Source organism: Pinus tabuliformis, chromosome X (genome assembly GCF_031772625.1).
Source record: "Pinus tabuliformis cultivar Carrire ecotype Pingquan chromosome X, CPIR1, whole genome shotgun sequence".
NCBI classification, from domain to species: Eukaryota; Viridiplantae; Streptophyta; class Pinopsida; order Pinales; family Pinaceae; genus Pinus; species Pinus tabuliformis.
In genome coordinates this window covers 148650483-148673448 of record NC_142308.1, presented here as the reverse complement: position 1 = coordinate 148673448, position 22966 = coordinate 148650483, and the positions used below count along the sequence as shown (strand labels likewise).

The following is a 22966-nucleotide window of genomic DNA, read 5'->3' as shown; positions in this document are numbered from 1 at the left end:
GAGACGAGCATTTACATGCTTTGCTGAGAGTTTGGAGCACTTAAATTTCTTGTAAGTTGTGTTATAACCTACGAAACTTAACTTAATTATACACGAGTGACCACGTATAGATCGTGTGTTGAAATAAAAATCCCAGCTCCCCGTCATGTGCTCATTGCTCACTACACCTTCAAGGTCTAACGGGAGGGAAAGCTCTATTAACGCTTTGGTCAACAATGAAGTTTAAACACATATAAATTTATAGTTCATATATTACCTTATGTAAAGTTTGAACATGATCAAACTTGTTTGAAGTTAATAACAAAATTATAACATGAACAATGAAAATTGAACTATAAACATCATTGATGTAGTAAATTAATAAACTAACTAGTAAATTACTAAATACGAAATACTAAATAATGTATACTAATTACTAAATAGATATCATCACGATTAATATCTATATGGATCAAACACTATATTTCATTATCCAAACACTATATTTCATTATTTTTTAACACATGTGTACCCGGTGTCCTATTTCCAGATTCCGTGTCAAATACTCGTATTTACGTGTCCTCAGTGACTTAGCTCACCTTTGGAAGAGTGAAGAACAAAGTCTCTAGAGCAAGGGGAGGATGTGCATATGCGGGTCACAAGAAAATCCTATTCACTTTAACCTTTCCATTACTCGCCCTGCTCGACAGATCTCCACAAACGTTTCCTTACTCGCCCTGCTTGACAGATCTCCACAAACGTTACGGTGGAATTCTCCTATAAAATAGACTCTCTGTAGTCCATCGTTTTCTCTACCATTTGAACAGAAGCTTCCACATTGAAGCTACGGAGGTTTAACATCTCGTGCCAGGGAGGTTTAACATCTCGTATTCCATATCTGGAGGTGCTGCTGCCTACTGTTCATTCAGTGTAAGCAAAACCCCCACGATGAGTTATGATTCGGAACAGCAGATTTTTCAAGAACGAATGATGAAAATTGGGAATGAAATAAACGATGAGGTTCAACAGCAGCTCTCAGGAGTGCAGGACCACGTCAACTTCACTCTCCAGGTGGGTTCTTTCCTCATTCAATGCTTATTCTTTCGAGCTCTGGTTTCTGAATATTCATTCGCTCTGCTGCTTATGCTATCCCGTTTTAACTCATGCACATTTCTATTACAGAAAGCTTACTTTAAATGCGCCTACGATTGCTTCGATAGGAAGAGAAACCAAAAGGAGATAAGCAACTGCGTAGAAAGGTGTAGCGGACCAGTTGTTCGAGCCAACAATGTCGTTGAGAGTGAGATGGCAAAGTTTCAGGTAAATAAAGTGTTTTTCTTACCTTGGAATGACCTTTTTTTTTTCAAGGCCCCAAAGTCATGTCTTTGGCCGGAGTTGGGTGTATTTTCCACTGGGTCCAATACTCGTCTTTTAATTCTCTCTGCCTGAGTTCGGGGAAGTTGAAATGCCCTCTGTTGACCAAATGGGCTTCAACTACCTCTATCGGCCATCAAGGTCGCCGGAAGTTCAACTTCCTCTATTGGCCATCAAGGTCCTCGTCGGGACCTCTCCCCGGTTCTGAATGTGCTAGTACACTCTGTTAATGGTCAGGGTTGAGAACACTTCCAGGCGGTCTCTGATGTGGTAGTTAACTCCATTAACCAACATGGTCTCCAAAACTTCCACCCGGTCATAGATATGGTAGTTAACTCTGTTGGTGGTATTGATACAGCAACATTGCCCTTGGGAGGTATTGAAGCTCGGTTTGAGAGTGCTTCGATTTAACCGTAGTCTGCAACTTGCTTAAGTATCAGAGTTGCAGGTATGAGAGTCACTTTTTTTTAGATTGGGATTGCACAGTCTGAGGGAGTTGAATTATAATAATGGGAAAGAAAATATGCAGATGGTGCTTAATGTTTCTGATCCATTTCACAGATTGATATTCACTTTTGCCTCGAGTAGTATCTATGATTTACCTCGGACACACGAAGATGTTTTATTCTTTCTAGAAGTACTTCGAGAAAAATGCCTAAGGGGATGCACTGCAAAGTGCCTAGGGCCTAAACCCTAAAGTAGTAAATTGTCTTTGGCAAAGTGCGAGGGCTAAGAGTTGATATTTTGTCAAAAATTGCTTGAAACTGTTGCCATGTGGGTGGGGCAAAGCACAACTACAATGGAATCCTAGTGAATGGCTGAACACTCTATTAACAGTGAACCAATGCCCAATTGGCTGGAATCCTCAAGATTTGGTGTAATTTGCCTTACTCATTTCCAGTTTATCCTCTATCCTTTACTTTGGGTGGGGGAGGACAGGGATGGGATAGTGTAATTGTGAAAATCACACAGCAGTCGTTTAAAATAACTGCATTGAATATCAGAAAAATGTAGGTAGCAAGTTGCATATTTACACGTAGCTTTAAGTGCTTTGTAGTTCTCATGGAGTTATGGCCTTAATTTAAAACATTATACGTGCTACGATAGACAAATAATAGGATTAGCTACAATAAGATGTATGTGGAATAAATTGCATGTTTTGATCTCCGGGCCTTGATCAGTCATAGAGGTTCTTACTAAGTTTATTGACTTATGTTTCTAGCCTAGTTAGGGTTGTGTTTTTTTGATCTGAGGATCAGTGTTTGTGAGGCTTAAAGTAGTCAAATTTAGATTTATGGAGTGGTGTTGTCCCACCTTTAGCAAGCAAGGTTTATAGCGGTCAAATTTTGGTTTGGGTGGGGTCAACCCCCAGCTATCGTAAACAAGGTTTATAGCAGTCAAATTTAGGCTTATGGAGTGGTCCAGTGTCACCTCTAGTAATCAAGGTTTATAACAATCAAAGATGGGTGTATGGAGGGCTCAACTACTAGCTCTTGCAAACAAGGTTTATAGCATTCAAATTAGATTTACTTGTGGGGGGTCAACTCCCATCTCTTGAAACAAAAGGTTGAGAACAATCAATTTTAGGTTTATGGGATTGTCAGCTGTTAGCTTCAATAATCAAGGTAAGTTTATTTATAGGGGTGGGTTAGCTCCCACCTCTTGCAAGAAAGGTTTATAACAATTAAATTTAGGTTTATGGGGTGGTTAGCTGTCAACGCTAGTAATCAAAGTTTATTATAGTAAATCTAGGTTTATGAAGGTGTTAGTTTCCACCTTTGGTAACCAAGGTTTATAATAGTCAAAGTTAGGTTTATGGGTGGTCAACTCCCACCACCTATAAGCAAGGTCCATAACAATAAAATACAGGTCTATGGAGGAGGTGGCACTCGTTTCTTGTGACTAAGGTTTGTAAATGTCAATGTAGGTTTATGGGGTGGTCATTTCCAACCTCTTTTAAGCTAGAATTAATCACAAAAATTTAGGTTTATTGGGGGATTATATCCAATGTTACATAGGAATGCACTCTCTAGGGGCAGGGACATGCTCCCCACACCCCTACTAAGGCGAGGCACTTGGTGAAACATTTCATCGTGTCCCCATTTTTGCTAAATTTTTTGAAATGCACAATGAAACATTTTGCTATTACAAGGGGAATGTTTTGCAAAAATATGGGCTTGTGGCCCTGTGGGTGCCCCTTCCCAAAAAGTGGGACATCTAGACACCCCCTCTTGAAAAGGGGGATGTTTGGATGCCTCGTATTGGCTTTAGTAGCCATTAAAAAATACATAAAAAGATATATGAAGCAAGGGACACTTGTTTATGTTAAAGAAACCCCCAAAGGAAAAAATATATTAATTTCATTCTAGTCTGTGTTTCTCTTGTACAATTGATCACTATATATAACAATAGGTGACCATAACAACTATCTTATAATAAAACATTTAGTTCAAACCGTCTTGCTTTGAGGTCATTTCCATTTGGTCTCTCCTTCATAAAGTCAGGTCTTTAAGAGACTCTACCACCGAGAGAGAGAGAGGCACCCCTATCTTGCTCTTTACTCATAAAAAGCTCTCCCCTCAACCCCCCCTGCACAAAGGATGTGCTCAAGGTTGGTTCCTAGAGGCATCTTGGCTTCTCCAGTCACTGACTATCTCCCCAAAGTGTCTTCCTGTTGAGAAATCTAGGGGCAACTGGATTAGGTGATTTCTCTTACTTTGATAACTGTTTGTGATGTCCTTGTACTTAACTTGAGGTACTTGTTATTAACTTCTGCTTTCACTTGATTATTATTGTGTTCTCTATCATCAAACAACTACCAAACAATGAAGATCAATGAGACAAGAGGACACAAAATGTAGGCTGCTAGCCAGGGCCAAAACCTCTCCTCTTGAGAGGAAAACCCACAAGAATTCTTCTCTTCTTATAGAATGTTTAGACGACGAATTCCAATACCTATGACCCTTGACAAAGACCCCTCTAAGACCAAGTCAAATATCTTCTTGATGAATCTTTATTTCACAAAGTCAATGCTAGTCAAACTTGCTTCAATGCTCTAGATTTTGGCTTCACTTTAGAAATTCGGTCACCGCTTCAGAACTGTACTTTTTGGCCTTTTTGAAATCCCTGCAATTTCGCACTTGTGGATATTTAGGGCAGGATCAGGGTGCTTTTCTTCTTCGCTTGGCTTGGACTTCTTTCCTTAGTATATCTCGGCCTTCAAACTTGCTCTTTATGATCCCAAATCTTGACTTCTTATGATGACTGCAATCTTCTTCTAGTTGCAACAAAATTTTGCCCTAGTTCCTTCGCACGTGTGGGAGACTCAACCCTAAAAAAGTCTTTTAATCCTTCGTTTTTTTCTCCTTAGATTCCCCTCTTTCTTGTTGGCTATTTGACTTCTTCTCTTGGTAATCGAACTTGACTTGAATGTATTTCAAATGGGGCTGAGTGCCTCCTATTTATAGGCTTCTTTGAGAGCCCTCATAGGTCAACTTCTCACAACTTGTAGGCCAACTGGTTATCTGCAAGGTAACTTGTCTTGGAGGGTGAATTTGACTCAAATAAATTCTCTTGACTAGATACAATATGCCCAAAAGGGTCTTTAACATATTACAATGACTCTTTTGACTTATTGGCTTAATGACAAAACCTAGAAGCACTCAATGGGTGCTTGACCTACAAATAAAATAACCTTGAGCATGAAACCCATGCTCAAAATAATAATCATAATTTTCTTTCTCTCTTTACATCAAATACATAAAATCATGATTACATTAGACATTATGAAGACTGAACCTAGTTACACATTTCAACACCCCCTTTTAACTAGGGAGGTATTCATAATCCATACAAGGTACTTAGACATTTTCATAGTGAAGAATTCTCATAAGAAGAGTCAGATTGGTAAGTCATCTAATAAGCTATTTGTTCAACTTATATCAATGCGTCTTGTCGTATCAACCAACATTGTCATATAGCAAGGCCTTGAATAACAACTCTATCTCTCCATAAGAATAGAGCACAACGTTAGGGAGACAATGAGTAATGGACACCTTCATCATTGTCTCTCAAGGCACATACCCCATCCAAATGTTCACAAGGTATGTCCTTCTAGGACCATTCCCATCTTGGATTAACACATCCTCATGGAATTTCCTCTTCGACTACTCTTACCTATTGGATGCCCTACCTCATCCTCAAAGAGTATTAGAATCAATCTCAGATGCTTACCCAATCCTCCATTCTTTCTTCATAACATGAAGACAAGAATGATGTGTCTATCTCTCCCTCTTAACTAGGGAGGATCTGCTCATTCCTATAAAAGGAATATACCCAAGCTCCCTCTTAACAAGGGACTTGTTATCAACAACAACTCTCTTCGGTGGAGATACTATCAGCTGCTTGTAGGGCTCCTCCTTTCGACATCATGTCATGAACTTCAATTTCTTCATCATGGAGCCATCTTCTTTGTAGGGCATTGACCATCTTCTTCATCACTTCCCTTCAATGAAACATTGTGTTGAACCAATAGTCATGTCATCCTTCTCTTCATCGGAAGTGATCTTCTAGTCCACATCTGGCTATTCTTCATACAACTACCTCTTCCAAGTCATGTTTCTTTCAGGATCTTCCATCCAATCTCATGAGTGCTAGTTGTAGGTGACTCTCCACAACCCTCTTCCGGTAGCCCTCTTTCAACCCAACCAAATGTTTTCACAAAAATCAAAATAAACATAAAATCAAAGTTACCTCTTTATGATGGCCTTTCGTCATGATGTCAACTTCTTGCAATATCAACACCCGAATCCATCTCCAAGACATACATTACCAAGGTTTTCTTTTTACAACATATCAGGGTCTTCATATCATTCTCCATGGAGATGTCATAGCTAATCCTTCCAGTTATTAGATGTTGATCACTTATCTTATCTTAGTAGATGCATCTTCTCATGAACCCTTTTTTCACCTTTCTTCTCATATGGCTTCCTCAGGATCTTCTATGCATAGTTCCTTCATCATAGGAACCATAGTTGCCAACCACTTCATATTCTTCATGAGGTCATATTATGTTGATTTCATCTTGTCAATATGTGGAAGAGTTCAAGGCATATTGTCTACATGCCTTCATGTATCTTTCCAAAGGAAAAGTTTTCTTCCTCACGCTCATGAGGTAGAGCATTCTACCCATTCTATTTGCAACCATACGATGACATGACTTTATCTATCTATTACCAAATATATACATACCTCTTCCTTCATGTGGCCATCTAGACATCCTTTGGGTAGCTTCCTTTCCTTGCTTGAAGATGAATCAACCAACTTGACATGTTGCACATCTTTGTCATCATACCATCATCCTTCTAAACTATGGATCCCACATAAGGTGGAATGTAGACAATCTATGAGACACTTGCTTCTTCTAAGTAGAGGTGAATCTTTGAACAAAGATTCTAATGGAGGATCTTGATAATCCTCATTTTGCAAATGCTTCTTTCTAATGATGATGATTTATAATGATCTCTTTATCTTTTATCTTGTTAGATGAATTTCTCCAACCATATAGATTGCTACTTCGATTTTCCTTCTATGATTCTAATGATGATGTCATGAGCTACTTCCTTTCTATTATGATGACAATTTCAACCATATGAACTTCTACTTCGGCTATCCTTCCATGCCTTTATGATGATGTCATCTCTATCTCTTCTATAATGCATCCTATCATACGTGTGATGCTTTCCATCATGACTGCTAACTTCTATATGCTTGAAAGTAGATTAAGTGTGTGAGAGACCTTCTAATAGTGGAGGTCTATCACTTATTCCTTCTTTGACTTCTTATTTTTTGGTTCTTCCACTTCTTCGATGATATGGGCTTCATTCCTTTCCTTTCTTTTCTTGTTGTCCTTCTTGAGTTTAGGACAATTCCTTTTGAAATGCCCATATTCATTACATTCATAGCATTGGATCTTAGACATATCAATTTTCTTTTGAGATTTTTTTTCAGGCTCAAACTTTTCAAATTTCCCTTTCTTCCTTGTCGATGTTGCATATGCTTGATTTTGTTCATTTGACCCAACATTGTTCTTCGCCTTCAAATTAGATTCTTCAATTTTTCATAATGACCATAGATCGCTGAATGGAGTGGTTTCCTTCTTCCCGTAGATACTTGACACAAAGTTTCCCCATTCATCAGTTAGTGCATTGAGCACAATGGTGGTCATCTCTCGATCAGACATTAATTTTCCAAGTTCTTGTAGTTGATCTTTAATCTGAGATACCTTCATGAAATATGAAGCTATCCCTTCTTCCCTTGAGACTTTCATCTTGTATAGTTCGATTCTTAAAGATATGATGGTGGTCATCTCTCGATTAGACATTACTTTTCCAAGTTCTTGTAGTTGATCTTTAATCTGAGATACCTTCATGAAATATGAAGCTATCCCTTCTTCCCTTGAGACTTTCATCTTGTATAGTTCAATTCTTAAAGATATGATTTCTCCTACAGTGCTTACAGAAAACAACTCCACCAATTTGTCATAGATCTCTTTCGCTGTCTTCAACTTTGCAACATAAGGGATGAGAGAATCCTTGATTGACTTCGAGGATCCTTTGTGCCCTCATCTCTCCTTTCATGTACTTTGATAGTGCTTGAGATTGTTCTTGAGATGGTTTGGTGATGGAGCCCTTTACATATTCAATAACTTCATTTTCCATGAGAATTAAATCAATTCTCTTCTTCCATGCAAGGTAGTTTGAGGTCCCAACCAATTTATTGTTCTCCTTGCAGAATGAAGTCATTTGGTTTGTAGATTGAGACATAAAATATATAATACTTACTTGTCAAGTGAAGATGCTCCTTTGATGATGATATCTTCAACTTGATGCCTTCTTGATGATGTTGACAATTGAAGATGCCTTTTTGATGATGATTGCTTCCTTGATGATGTCTTCCTTCAAAGATGACAATACTTCTTTTTGTAGATGATAAAAGATGTCTTTCTTCAATGAGAGGGAGATCACCTTGATTTCTTTGTTGATGATGGCAATGCTTCTTCTTGATTCCTTTAGATGTAGAAATGTAGAATGTGGAGACTTCAAGATGCTTAAAAAGTGTTAAGTCCTTCTTTCCTTGAGAGGTAGGGTCTTTGAGGTCTTATTCTTCTTCCACAGGTTGTGATGATGTGATCCTTATGATGTGATGGGTGGTACTCCTTGATGTTCTTTGTATTCCTGGATGATTTGATGTCTTTGATGCTTCTTAGTCCTCCTTGATGATCTCCTTGTGCTCGGCCCTTGTGTATCCTTCTTCAAGCTGGCTTTCCTTGTTGTAGTCACCTTAGCTCTGATACCATGTTGAGAAATCTAGTGGAAACTAGATTAGGTGATTTCTCTTACTTTGATAATTGCTTATGATGTTCTTTTATTTAACTTGAGGTACTTGTTATTAACTTCTTCTTTCACTTGATTATTGTTGTGTTCTCTATCATCAAACAACTACCAAACAATGAAGATCAATGAGACAAGAGGACACAAAATGTAGGGTGCTAGCCAGGGCCAAAACCTCTCCTCTTGAGAGGAATACCCACAAGAATTCTTCTCTTCTTATAAAATGTTCAGATGACGAATATGAAGACCTATGACCCTTGACAAAGACCCCTGCAAGAACAAGTCAAACCTCTTCTTGATGAATCTTTCTTTCACAAAGTCAACGCTAGTCAAACTTTCTTCAATGCTCCAAATTTTGGCTTCACTTCATAAATTCGGTCACTGCTTCAGATCTGTACTTTTCAGCCTTTTTGAAATCCCTGCAATTTCGCACGTGTGGATAGTTTAGGGTAGGATTAGGGTGCTTTTCTTCTTCGCTTGGCTTGGACTTCTTTCCTTAGTATCTCGACCTTCAAACTTGCACTTTATGATCCCAAATCTTGACTTATTATGATGACTGCAATCTTCTTCTAGTTGCAGTAGAATTTTGCCCTAGTTCCTTCACACGTGTGGGAGACTCAGCCCTAAAATAGTCCTTTAATCCTTCGTTTTTCCTTCCTTAGATTCTCCTCTTTCTCACTGGCTATTAGACTCCTCATGGTAATCGAACTTGACTTGAATGTATTTCAAATTTGGCTGAGCACCTCCTATTTATAGGATTCTTTGAGAGCCCTAATAGGCCGACTTCTCATAGCTTGTAGGCCGACTCGTCATCTGCAGGTCGACTCGTCTTGGAGGGTGACTTTGACTCAATTTTGACTCAAATAAATTCTCTTGACTAGATACAATATGCCCAAAAGGGTCTTTAACATATTACAATGACTCTTTTGACATCTTGACTCAATGCCAAATCCTAGAAGCACTTAATGGGTGCTTGACCTACAAATAAAATAATCTTGAGCATGAAACCCATGCTTCAAAATAATAATAATAATTTTCTCTCTCTTTACATCAAATACATAAAATCATGATTACATTAGACATTATGAAGATTGAACCTAGTTACACATTTCAACACTTCCCCCATTCAGATTTTCCCTTGATGTGTCGAGTCATCTCTTTCTGACTCAACAAGTACTGGATCAAGCCATTAGAAAGGATATCTACAGATTGTAGTATTGTACATTTAGGTGACTAGGACCTCACCTCTGATGATTCTAGGCTTGAAGATGTCCTTCTACCTAGAGCACTTTTTGGAGCTGCAGGATGGCATCACAGTCTGCCCCTCTCACACATGCAGATATTGGATGCATTTGCTTAGGATCTCGCTGGATTCAAGATGCTCTCTCTCTACCTTCTTTAGATACCGGGACAAACGATGTATAGCCCTCTTCATTAGGGAGATTTTCAGCCATAAGTCTCAGTTCTTGCACACCTTTCCTTGCCTTGGGATGACCAAGATGATCACCTCATACTTTCATAGAGATCCGTTAGATCAAAATCACAATCAACAAGCAGGAGTTTAGGGTGCACCAAACATTAGAAGGATGAGATCTTGGGTGTCTTATTAGCCTCCCTCTTCAAGTGACGATGGATGTCATGGAGACCAGTTCGGCAATGTTGAGCCATACATTAGTTCACGTGTCCTCAAAGCACTAGAGGGACTAGGGTGCCCACGGCTCATCTGATTACCTCCCAGTTCCATAGGCGCCGCCAAAGATCTATTTAGAGTTTCTCTTTTTGACCTCAAATGCGAGGAGTATCTCTTGCTTCGACATCCCCCCCAAGATCATATGGATGGACCGATCAATGGTTCCAAGGGACTTTGATAGTGAGGCAATGCCCAATCCGCCTCCCTCGCCATTGATCATTAGACTTAGGAGTCCTTGGCATCTTTAACTCCATTGCCGGATCTTCCTATCTCACTCATTTTTTCTTGGTAGGGTATTGCTTATTTTGTATTGTACCACGGTCTTTTATATGTGTGTCGTGGCAGCACTACCACTTGTTTCTTTTCTTTCCTTATGCTATTTTCAGCATTTTCTAGGAGCTGCACATACAGTCCCACATTTTAGTCATACTGATTATACTCTTCTTCAGTGCCATTGACCCATTTTTGTGGTCATTTGTTGGACATTAATAAAATTATCTTATCTTAGCTACACAATATCTCCATGAATCTCTCAAGAGATCTTTGTCACTAACATCTCTCATTTCCTTCATCTATGATTCTTACGTAGACTTCTAGAATTGGTCTACATCATTAACACATTACAATGCATTTGTTAAACATCACAAGCAGGAACTAATCCTTCTCTCACCATGATTCATCATTCTAATTTTGGATTTTGCGGGGACAACTTGGGTTTAACTGTTGACAGCCTAAGTTTAAGAGATTTGACATCCAATGGTTTGTTGTTCAAGTTTCTAACAATCAAGGTGAAGCCCATTGTCTGATGTTGAGCAACCAACAAGATAGTTACAGCCCTTCAGAGATGGGTCCCCAATGCTAGGGACCTCACCATCCCCTCATCCCCCTTTATGCTTACTAAAATTTGGGGGTTATCTCCACACATCCCCCAAGTGTGTCCCTGGTTCCTGCATATCCATGCCCTATAAACTTGGATGGAACATTGATTATATTTTACCACTTTCAAGCAAGGTATATAATAGTCAAATTTAGGTTTATAGGATGCCACTTCTTGTAAGCTAGCTTAATAACAATTAAATTTAGGTTTATGGAGGGGTCAGCTTCCACCTCTTGTAAGCAAGTTTTGTAGCAGTCAATATAGGTTTATGATGGGGGGTTTAACTCTTACCTCTTGTAAGCAGGGTTTGTAATAGTGAAAGTTAGGTTTATGAAGGGGTCAGCTCTCAAAAAGAAATTTTGTAACTGTCAATATAGGTTTATAATGGGGAGTTTAACTCCTACCTCTTGTAAGCAGGGTTTGTAATAGTGAAAGTTAGGTTGATGAAGGGGTTCAGCACTCATAAGAAATTTAGGATTATGGAGTGGTAAGCCCCCAGCTTTTGTAAGCAAGGTTATTAGAAGTGAAATTTAGATTTATGGGATGGATCAGCTCTTACCTCTTGCAACTAAGGTTTGAAACAATCAAATTCAGTTCTACGGATGGGTGAGCTCCCATCTCTTGTAAGCACTATTTCTTGTATGTACTATACCCTTTACATTTTATGGGCTTCTGCAGGATGAACCAAACTAAATTGACTAACACAAGTTAATAGAAGGTAGGAAGGTACCTTTCTCATGTAAATTTTGGCAAAATCCCATGGGGGTTGTGGTTCAAATGTCTCCATGTTGGCAACGCCTCAAAGGGCGTCAAATGCTATAGCTGCACATAGGTGGGGACTCGGGAGTGTGTGTAGGGTAGAGAAGTATATTTAATCTCTCAGTTCTTTATTCTATCATTCATTATTTATATCCTTGATTTTTCTTCCTAGGCATGAGCAATTTTCATAAATTATGGCATAGTTTATCTAGTTTTATGAGGTTGTGCTCTATCATGTTGGTACCAATGTTATCAGAACCTTATGATTAGATGCCAAATATGCAAAATATTCTGTTGTATACAGCATTGTAAGGGCGAATATAGCAAAATGGCCCAAGTGCATTACATATCTGAACCAAAATACATTGACATTTTGAGGCTCTAAATGGCTCGCAAAGTCCAAAAATAATCATATTATAGTCTTCAATCAAATCAAACTACGGAATCATCTGAATCTAGTTCCTCTACATTCTCTGCATGGTCGACATCTTGACTCGATGCCCCTGTAGGTCCAACACCAATGTCCGTATCCCCTCTCTTTGGAAGTAGTTGCAAGTTATCCAAACATAAGTCCATCCTTGATAGAAGGGGGACCTCATTAAATAGATCAAAAATAGGTTTTAGGGTGATCGTAGGTTTTGTTTTTAGGTTTTTTTTTTTTTTGGTTTTTTAGGGGGAAGCATATGCAACAGTACAAAATGGTCAAACAAGTCAAGTTTAACTGGTTTTGTCTTGAACTGGCTGGTTCTGACTGGTTCAAGACTAGTTCAGAACAAGACTAGGTAATTCCTGTTTGAGAGGCTGATTCTAATGGGAATCCCCCCAAAACTGGGCTGACCAGCCAGTTATGTCAGTTCCTGTCTGCTTCTGATAACATTGGTTGGAACTTGGTACTGCATTTATTGACATTTGGGTGGTACATTCACATTAATGAGGAATTTATGACATTTCTAGCTAAGTACCAACATTAATACATGCAATTTTGAAGATGACTAGTTGCATTTATGAAGACAACCTACATTTACAGCATTGTTGCATGTGCAGGCTTGCAGCCCTCATTGAACCGTCAATTTCAGGGCTGGATGAAATGCAAATATCATACATGCAGCCTGAGTGGAATTTTTGAACCTGTGACTTGAGTGAAATTTGAACTTCAGAACTGTGGCCTGCTTGAAATGCAAAGTTCAGACCTGTGATCTGCATGAAAGCGGTTTTAAGACCTGCATCCTGCATGAAATGTGGATTTTAGACATGCAAACTGTGGAAAATATGAATTTTAGATGTACTGTTTATGCTAAATGCAGGTTCATTCCTCTGGTACAGTGAACTATGAATTTCAGACTTGCAGGCTGCATGAAATGCAGATTTCAGTCTTCCTATTTGGATGAAACATCAATCTCAATCTGCAGCTTCTATTAAATGTGAATGTTAGACCTATGGACTGCATTAATTACAAATCTCCAATTTGTAGCCTGCATTAAATGTAAAATTTAGACTTTTTCCTGAGTGAAAAAGTGGACTCATTTTTTTATAAAAAAGGTACTTATAATTAACTTAGCAGCCTGAAACCATAGAGTAGATAACCATAGAGGAGATAGTGTCTTGTACGAAAAACAGAGATAACCTGGGAAATCTCATTACAATGTACATGTTCTTGAGGACATTTCAGAAAGAAACTGTACACCTCGCTAGAATATCACGTGTCATCGAACTGTTTCAAAAAAGAGCTTTGAAAATTGGGAGGACTGTTTAGCAAAACAGTTATGCCTCCATCCCTAGAAGATTAGAAAATAACTCCGGAGTAGGTTGTGGTGATCCCCTATACATTATGCTCAAACCTTAGTGTTAGTTGTTCCATCTTCCAATTGGGCTACATCCAAGGCTAGTTGGTCTGTTACTGAGTTTCAGTTCTCTGTACATGTGGGTGATGGAGAAACTGTGGAATTGTGTTAGCTTGTTCTTTGTTTCCCTCCTGCTTGATGTGTTTTTGGAGCCTTTTAGCCATCCAATTATGATTTTGGGATCACCGAATATATCCAGATCTTGAACTCGAAACTCTAAGCCAGTTCGAAAAGAGTGCTGGCTGCAAGTAACTCTGTTCTGTTGTTTGTGGCTCTACCCAGGCCAGTTTGAAAGAGTGTTTGCCCGTTTGGAAAGAGAATGTCCCCTGCACCACTGGTACCAGGATTTGCTTGTGAGGCTCCAACAAAATTCCCTCTAGCACAAGAGGTATCATGACCCATGTCCAATAGTACTCTTGGAGTTTTGGGAGGCTTTTGACCCATGTGCTTCTTCTCACTATCTTTGAGCCTATAAAATATTCTGTAGGGGCATACTAAACTGTTCTGAAAGATACTTTCATTGCAAACAAGCCAGATGGACCACATTACCTCCAAAGCCAGGGCTTGATTTGCATTGCTTGTGTATGATATTTGTTGGAGAGTAGAGTTGATATTTTCACATGCCAATGGCCGAGGGTGTGAGAGGAGCCTAGGAGAGACACCCCAAACACTTCTGGTGAAGTGGCAATGCACTGAGAGATGGTTGCTATATTCTTCATGCTCTTCACATAAAGGGCATTGGCTGTGTTCCCGCCAGCCTTTTCATTGCAAAGTGTCCTAGGTGGCATTGCTCCTTTGATGACATCAATACGAACATAATGACGTTGGGGGGAGTTGGAACTTTCTATATTGCTGTCAACCACCACTGGCAAATGTTGAGTTGAGGGATATCCATTTTTTATGCTATATCTACCCAGTGAGGGATTTGAAATTTTGACACCTATGGTAGAGTGTCATCTGCCCTTCTCAGTGTTAGTTGTCTTATGAAAACAGTATGGGCATTGTGGATTGCAATTTGCTGAAGTGTGTTAATCTGCTAGAAGCAAAAAGCATCTCTTAATTGGAGAGGCATGTGATATTCAAGATCTTGACCAGCCCATCTGTTGGAGCCCAATTTTACCTTTGTTTTGTTCCCTATCTGCTAGCAGAGGTGAATGGTGATGAGTGGTGCAGCAAGAGTGATGGCCTTCAAGAGTCCATTATTGACAATGAACTTCTAGGCCCCTTTGTAGCAAAGGGATGTGGCAAACTTTCTATTGTGTTTTATACCCCAACCTACTTGATCATTTGGATGAGAGAGTGCTTCCCAAGCTACCAAAGACAAACCTCCCTCTTCTTTATTTTCCTTCCATTTAAAAGAAAAATAGGTTGACGTGCTTCAAATGGGATGCCAACCAAACTAGTACATGCGGACATCAAAGAGAACACTCTTGATCAAAACTATATAGCTAGACCTTGAAATCGGTTCCAATGAGATATCATATCTTCAGTTTGTCAAGTAGCCAATTCCAATCCTATATCCTAGTTTAGTTTCTTTTTGAGACCTTGCAAGGAGTAGGGCATTAGTTTGTGGATCATAGTCATGTAGAATTGAGGGACTAGGTTGAACTAGATGAAAGATTTTGACTTGTTGATTTCCATGCCTATGGCTTGGTAGAAAAGGTTGAGAATCCTAGCATATGTCTTGACTTCAAAGATGAAGCCGTCCCCGAAGACAAGAAGGTCATTTGTGAACATTAAATGGCTAATCTGGATGCTCCTGACTATCTTGATGCCCATGATATTTCTTGCCATGACATTCAACATGGTTCAATTTGCTAAGGCCTTCAATTATCTGTAAGAATAAGAGGGGATAGGGGACAACTTTTTTTGAGGCCATATATACATACATATATATCTATATATATATATATATATATAGAAGTGGAATGCCAAATTATTGATTAGAAGAACAAAGGAGGTTGAGATTAGGCAAGCTTCGATCTAGGAGGCGAAGGGCCAAGAGAACCCTACTTTGATGAAGATCAATATGATGTAGAGCCAATTCAATTTATCAACAGCTTTGGATAGGCCAATTTTTGCGATTAAAACCTACTTATGGTTGGCTTTAATAATGTGGAGGATCTCTTGGGTTGTACCAATGACATGTTGTATGTCCCTCTCAGGAAGGAAACAAATTTGTTCCATGGATATTCAATATAATAGAAAGGATTTAAGATGAGAAATTATGATACTAGTGATGAGTGTATATATGTATGATGTAGTTGCAAAGAGATTTGGGGCAAAAATGATCAAATAGGGTGGCATTTTAACTTTTTGAATGGTGGTGAGGAAAGTTGAGTTGAATAATGCAACACTGTATTTTGAATCATAGATAATTCAATAACTTCGAGGAGATCCTTGTTGAGGAGTCCCAAAAAGTTTGGAAGAATTTGACCAGGAAATTGTTTGGGCCCAGGCTGCGGAGGAGCACCCCCCCCGAATCCACTCTCGAAGCGTGCTCCGCTGGGGAGCGGATCTAGAGCGACCTTGAGAGCATGTTCTTGGAGAGTGAATTTTGGGAGCGCGCTCCCTAAAAAAGATTGCGCTCCTTGCCTTACTTGGAGCGGTCGAGGAGCGATCGCTTCGTGACCGCTCCCTTTCACTCCCAGAGCCATTTTTTAAGTCGGGGAGCGATCGCTCCAAACTGCTCACTTTCGCCCCCAAAGCAATTTTTTAAGTCGGGGAACGATCTCTTTTGACTGCTCTTGCGCCCCAAAAAGTGATCCCTGGGTATATGCGCACAATTTTTTTAGTTGGAGGGAGAGGAAGGGAAAAAGAAATAAAAGCCTTCCTCCCCTCCCACAATGCATCATTTGCATCATTTGGTGAGTGAGAGGAAGATTGGAGCTTGAGGTGAGTGAGAGGAAGATTGAGAATTGCAAGGGAGATTGAAGCTTGGGATTGAAGGCACCATTGGAGAGCCAAAGAGGTAGGGTCTAGACTTTAATCTAGCATTTGTGTTTTTTATATGTTCATTGTTAAATGAAAGATGTTCTCTTCTCTCTTTCCCATTCCCATTCCTCCATTTTATTGCAGGAAAGAAACTATAACTCCACCAAAGTTCAAAACTTCAAACATCATGGCTATATGGCTTGGCATTCTCTTGATGTTGGTTCCTTTTTTTGTTATGATGGTGTTGGGGAGTAGGAGTGATGAAGAGGATGAAGAAGTGGGTAGTGGTGGATTTGAAAACCTTGGAGAGGAGTACAAAGAGGAAGAAGAGGAGGATAATGAGAGTGGAGACGAAGGAAAAAAAAACCAAAGTAGACCAAACCCCCTTGTCTTATGGATGGCACATTTGAGATAGATTGGTGTAGTGGAGGTCATAAGAGATTCGTTGGTATCATCATCAACCCAATTCAAAAAAGCCACTGCCATTGAGAGGATGCTGCTGAGAATTGCATGAGGAGGCTAAATATATAGTTCTTTGAAGTGGCTTGCCTCGACTGAGCTAATGTTGTCAAAAGATTCATAGAGCATCCCATGATGATATTTAATTTGCCATATGATGTTGACAACTTCTTGAGCTATTGCTTGCTTATGAAAATAAGTAATGTTTGTTTTGGTCACTTGCTTGAAGACATATGCTTTCATCTAAGTAGCAGGACATGTTTTTTAGGGTCCCCATGTACATGCCCCATGTGTTGGACATGTGACACGCAAGGACATGTGTTTGAAGGGGGAGACGTGCCAAACACATGTCCTAAAAGGGGGAGACTTGCCAAACACATGTCAGACACATGCCCTAGATGTTTCCTGCATGTTCGACTCCAAGGCATGAAAATACTTATGGGGACTCTTAAAAAGTGATTTTTCTTGAAGAAGACAAAAATGCGGGATGTGTTTCTTGATGATATGGGCTTGGGTAGCAATGTTGAGTTGGCATTAGCTAACTTGGATCTTAATGAACTAGTGCTGGAGTTGATCACTTTTCATGATGGTGATTCTCTTGAGGGGTAATCATCCACATCAATAGATGTGGATCTTGGTTGGATATGAGGAGGATGAAAGAGAAAGCAATGACAATGGTGGTGATTTTGATGATTCTGACATGGAGGAATATTGACAATGCTGAGCTATGAGATTTTTCCATCTTTGGTTCTAGTATCTACCCTATTTTGTAATACTATTAACATTCCCACCTATAGTATTAGTGATCTAGTATATATGTAATACATTATGATTTTGATGACATTAAATTACTTCATGAGAAAACTACAATTTATGGTTCTAACTTCTAAACGTCTATTTTATGACATACATGTATTGAATATTCTAATTTTCTTGTGTGTGTTGATTGTCATTGATGTAGTAATTAGTTGTATAAATATTTTGTAAATGTTCTAATTTCTAAAAAAAATGGATCTTTATGTCTATATTTTATTTTTTCTATATAATTTGTAATTTATATATATTTTTCTGTTATATGGAAGGAACGTGGAAGGAACGTGTCTGGTGACCTATTTTGGTGGTCAACATGTCTCATGTTAGAATGTTAGAATGTATATTTTCACAACCATAAACCTGATGTAGATGAAATCTTATAGAATGCTGCGTGTTGTCATTGGTATGTCTGACGTTTTGGGTGAACACTTCACCCATCTTCAGGGTCATTAAGCTTTTTTTATGATGAGAAGAGTGTTGGACTGAATTAATTAGAGGAGGAATTAAAATATAGCCGTTAAGGAGGAAAAGGATGAAGAGACCGTTGATTAGAAATAATAGGAGTTGAATCAATGATTGGTAAAGAGTCAAAATTTAATTAAATAAAATAAATAAAATTTAATTTAAGTAGTTAAGATTGGTTGAATTAAATAGGATAAACAAAATGATGATATAATAATATTAATTAATCACAAAAATAATAATAATATTAATTGAATAGATTATTATTATTTAGGTCAAATTTGAGTTAAAGAAAGAATTAATAAATAAATTAATATTAGAATTAGAAATTGTCTACATTAAACTAAATTAATGGAAAAAGTTAATATATATATATATATATATATATATATAAAAAAAAATTTAAAATTAAATTAGTAAAATTAATAAATAAATATATAAAATTAATAAATAAATAGTTAAGTAGACTAGGTCAAAATAGAATAAAAGAGGGATTAATGAGGGAATAAAAGAGGGATAAATAAATTATAGTAAAACTATGTTGCCAGGAAACGTGGGTGCGGGGACGGGGACGGGGACGGGGACGGGGACGACATTTTTGGAAACAGGGTGCGTGGGTTCGTCGGGTAATATAATAATATTAAATTTTAATAATTAAATTTTATAAATTATAAATTTATAACTAATAATATATATGAAATTTGAATTTGTATATTTTTTCAACTTTAAACAAGAAAACTTTAATGATAATCATTTAAACATGTACATCATTGAACATTCAACATTGACATTGAAATTTCAAAATTTATCACCAAAAAACTGTTCATTGTTTACATATTATGATATTAACATGAATCATGATATTAATATATGTCCATTGTCATACTACATTCAAAATTTGGGACTTCCACTCCCACAGTCTTGTGGGTGAATTACTTCACTGTGGGATGGTAATATATGGCAGAAAGTAGAAACAGAACTGAGAGATGGCTGTAGAAGGCATACCCTTTTCTCTACAAAGAAGATACAATACAACTAGCTGTTCTAACCATAACCCAATTCCTTCAGCGAGTTTTTTATTTGGCACTGTTGGTAGATATCAAAGCCCATGGGTTTGTACTAGTCAAAGGGGCTGACGGCACCACTACGCAGTGCTCTCACATACATGATTAAGCCAGGAAGCATTACACGCTTAGTTGAAAACACAGATGAGTCTATGCCCAGGCATAAAACGTTGTAGTCTATGGTCTACATAGTAAAAATCACCAGTAAACAGATGAAAGTTTTAAATATTTCCACAAAGCTACAGGGAATATGATATGATATTCTGCTCGTGGGATTGTACACCCATAATGTTCCTTTTATAATATTTAGATATCATAATCATATATGATTTCAAAATGCTGTGTCACTCATAAGTTTTGAAAAACTTATCACTGTTGATAAACTTTTACAATGATTCAACGAATCAACACCCTTGAGCAGCACGTCATGCCCATAGAGCAATGCTAAGGCATGTGAACAAAGACAGTCTTTGGAAACTGTAATCTTTGGAAATGATGGCAGAAAATTTCCTTGAGAAACATTCGATGGAAAACATTGCAATTAAAAATTCGATGAAAAATTTCCAGCTGAATGTTACGTGTCTACAGGCCTGGGTTTTTCGTAGGCCTGGGTGTTCGTGATCACTTAAAACTTAAAACTTAAAACAGAGAACACGGGTCTACAGAGAACTTGTAAATACCACGGTCCACTGCCGTTGAAGCTGCTCTGTCCACTGCCGCTGAAGCTGCCCACTGCCCACTGCTGCCGGAAATGGTAAACGGGGACGGCTCAAGCCTCAAATCAGTGATCACGGTGTTTGTTCTTCAAACTTCTGGTATGTCGCGGTGCTCTGCCGCCAAGAATAATCAGTATCACGTATCACGGTATCAGACTTCAGTCTATCAGATATTTCATATTTGCCTTTAAGATTTAGGGTTTTTTAAGTTTAGTTTACCTTTGTTATAAGTTATTTAACTTATTTTTTAAATTTCAATAAAAAATTTATTTGAAAATTAAATTTTTAATATAGTTTTTTTATGAAGAACCCAAAGAACCCAAAGAACCCAACCTGAAGAACCCAAGAACCCAAGAACCCAAGCACCCGAAGAACCCAAGAACCCAAGAACCCGTTAAAGGAAAAGAACCCAATGTTTTTTTTTGAAGAACCCGGTTCTTCATGGAAGAACCCGGTTCTTCTGGGTTTGTCTGAGAAGAACCCGTACCCGAATCCGGTACTTGGGTGCGGGAACCCGGGATGGGTTCGAGAACCCCACCCCCGGGTGCGGGTACCCGTGCAACACAGTAGTAAAATAAATAAATAATGAAGACCAGGATTAAATAGAATAAAAGAGGGATTAATGGGAATTAAACCATCAAGGAAAAATTTGATATAATTTATGTACTAATTTATGATTAACATATAGCCTGAATATTTTTTACAATTGAAACTTTTACATTGATATAAGAAGATAAAGAGATAACTAAAATTAGATAGGACTAAAAGAGGAGTCAAAATTAGATTGAAGAACTTTAAAAGAAATGGGATATGAAAAGGAGGGGTAAGGAAAAGGAGAAAAGGAATGGGGGAGGGGATGGGGTAATAGGGGAGGAAAGGAGGGCTTAAGAATTATTGTTAGAAAGATGGGATTTAGAGGCCATGAAATGGATGGTGGGTTTCCAAGAATGGCTTAATTGGTACCCATCTTCTTGATTAAAGTTGTGAGGATGTTTTTCAATTTCAAGGGCTTCTCTAATGACACAGTTGGAGTGGAAGGGGGCAGAGGCTAGGATTTTAGTTTTATTAAAACATATGAGGTGCTTGGTGGAATGGGAGTGTTCAACAATGGCAGATTTGGTAACATGGTTATGGAAGGTGTCAACCATATCTTCTTGAGACGAGCTTTGAAGGATCTGCCCGTTTGCCCTATGTAAGACTTCCCACAGGAGCAAGGGATTTCATAGACTTCGGGACCTAGCATAGGGTCATTCTTGTCTTTGGCCGATCTGAGAAGTTGGCTAAGGGTTTTATGGGGTTTGAAAAAGGTCTTTATGTTCATTTTAGAAAGGATTTTGGATAAATGATCAGTAACCCCTTGAATGTAGGGTAAGGTTACTTTGGCAAGGGGAGGGTTACTAAATAGGTTTTTAGGTTGGCGGGGGTGGAGAACAGAATGAAAGGCCCTTTTTATCTGGGATGAGGAGTAACCATTGGATTTGAGGGCTTTGGTGAGATGAACTTTTTCAAAGGGTAAGGATTGGGAAGAGGAGATCCGAATGGCTCTGGTGATAAGGGTCTTAAGTACACCATATTTTTGAGACGGATGATGGTGGGAGTTGGCATGAAGGTACCTATTTGTATGAGTCTTCTTCCTATAGACTTGGTGAGTAAGGGAGCCATCAAGAAGCCAAGAGACAAGGACATCAAGAAAGGGGAGGGAATGGTTATCTTCGAGTTCCATAGTGAATTGGATGTGAGGGGAAATGCTATTGAGATGGGTAAGGAAGGCTTGGAGAGCTGGAAGACCATGGGACCAAATGACAAAGGTGTCATCAACAAACCTTTTCCAGAATTTAGGTTTTAAGTGGTAGGTCTCAAGGGCTACAATTTCGAAGTGTTCGATAAAAATATTTGCCACAACAGGGGAAAGGGATGAACCCATAGTCGTGCCCTCAGTTTGCTCTTAGCATACTTCGTCAAAGGTGAAAAAGGTTGTGTTAAGGCATGTTGATTTTAATATACCTTGGACAAATGGTTTCCCATGGGTTAGTCCCTACCTAGGGAAAAGTGTCCAAAATAATTCTTTTCTTAAGTGTGACTTTATAAAGTGAAAGTGATTTTATAAGTGGTAAGGTCAATGTTAAATTATAAAGTGAAAAGTGACTTTAGACATAAAGTACAATGTGGGTACTTTATTTAATGGGTGAGTTAAAAAATAGAAAGTGAGAATTAAATGCACATTTATCTCATCACTTGATCCAAATGAATCTCAGCCATTAGATCTTAGGGTTGCCCAAAAGTCATTTAGGGAAACAAAAGGGGGAAAGAAAAGAGACACTACATTCATTCTTCATGAGTAGATTGGAGAAAGGAGGTTGAGAGCTGGAGAAAAGTTATGAAGGAGAAATTTGTTGCTGCAAGCTGAAGGAGTGATTTCTGGGCAAAGTTGGGCATGGAAATCAAGGCATAGAAGACAACAGAAGGTACAGTACGAACATCATTGAATGCTGTGAGTTGCACGTTTTTTGAGAGAAGTTTTGATTTTTTTTTTGGTTTTGAAAAAAATCTGTACAATCAATACAATACATATTTTCAGCTTCAAGTGGGCACAAAAATCGAGGCAAA

General features: G+C 38.4%; 1 protein-coding gene across 1 annotated transcript in view; it reads left to right on the top strand.

Annotated features, from left to right (window-relative positions):
* The first annotated feature begins 584 nt into the window (after positions 1-584).
* The window catches only part of LOC149138887 (DUF842-domain containing protein), a 49732-nt gene continuing 27350 nt past the window's right edge, over positions 585-22966 (top strand). Inside the window, exons 1-2 of the mRNA XM_089447377.1 lie at positions 585-1050; positions 1162-1299. Coding sequence (XP_089303503.1) covers positions 928-1050; positions 1162-1299 — 261 coding nt within the window. The 5' untranslated portion in view covers positions 585-927. The remainder of the gene's footprint in view (positions 1051-1161; positions 1300-22966) is intronic.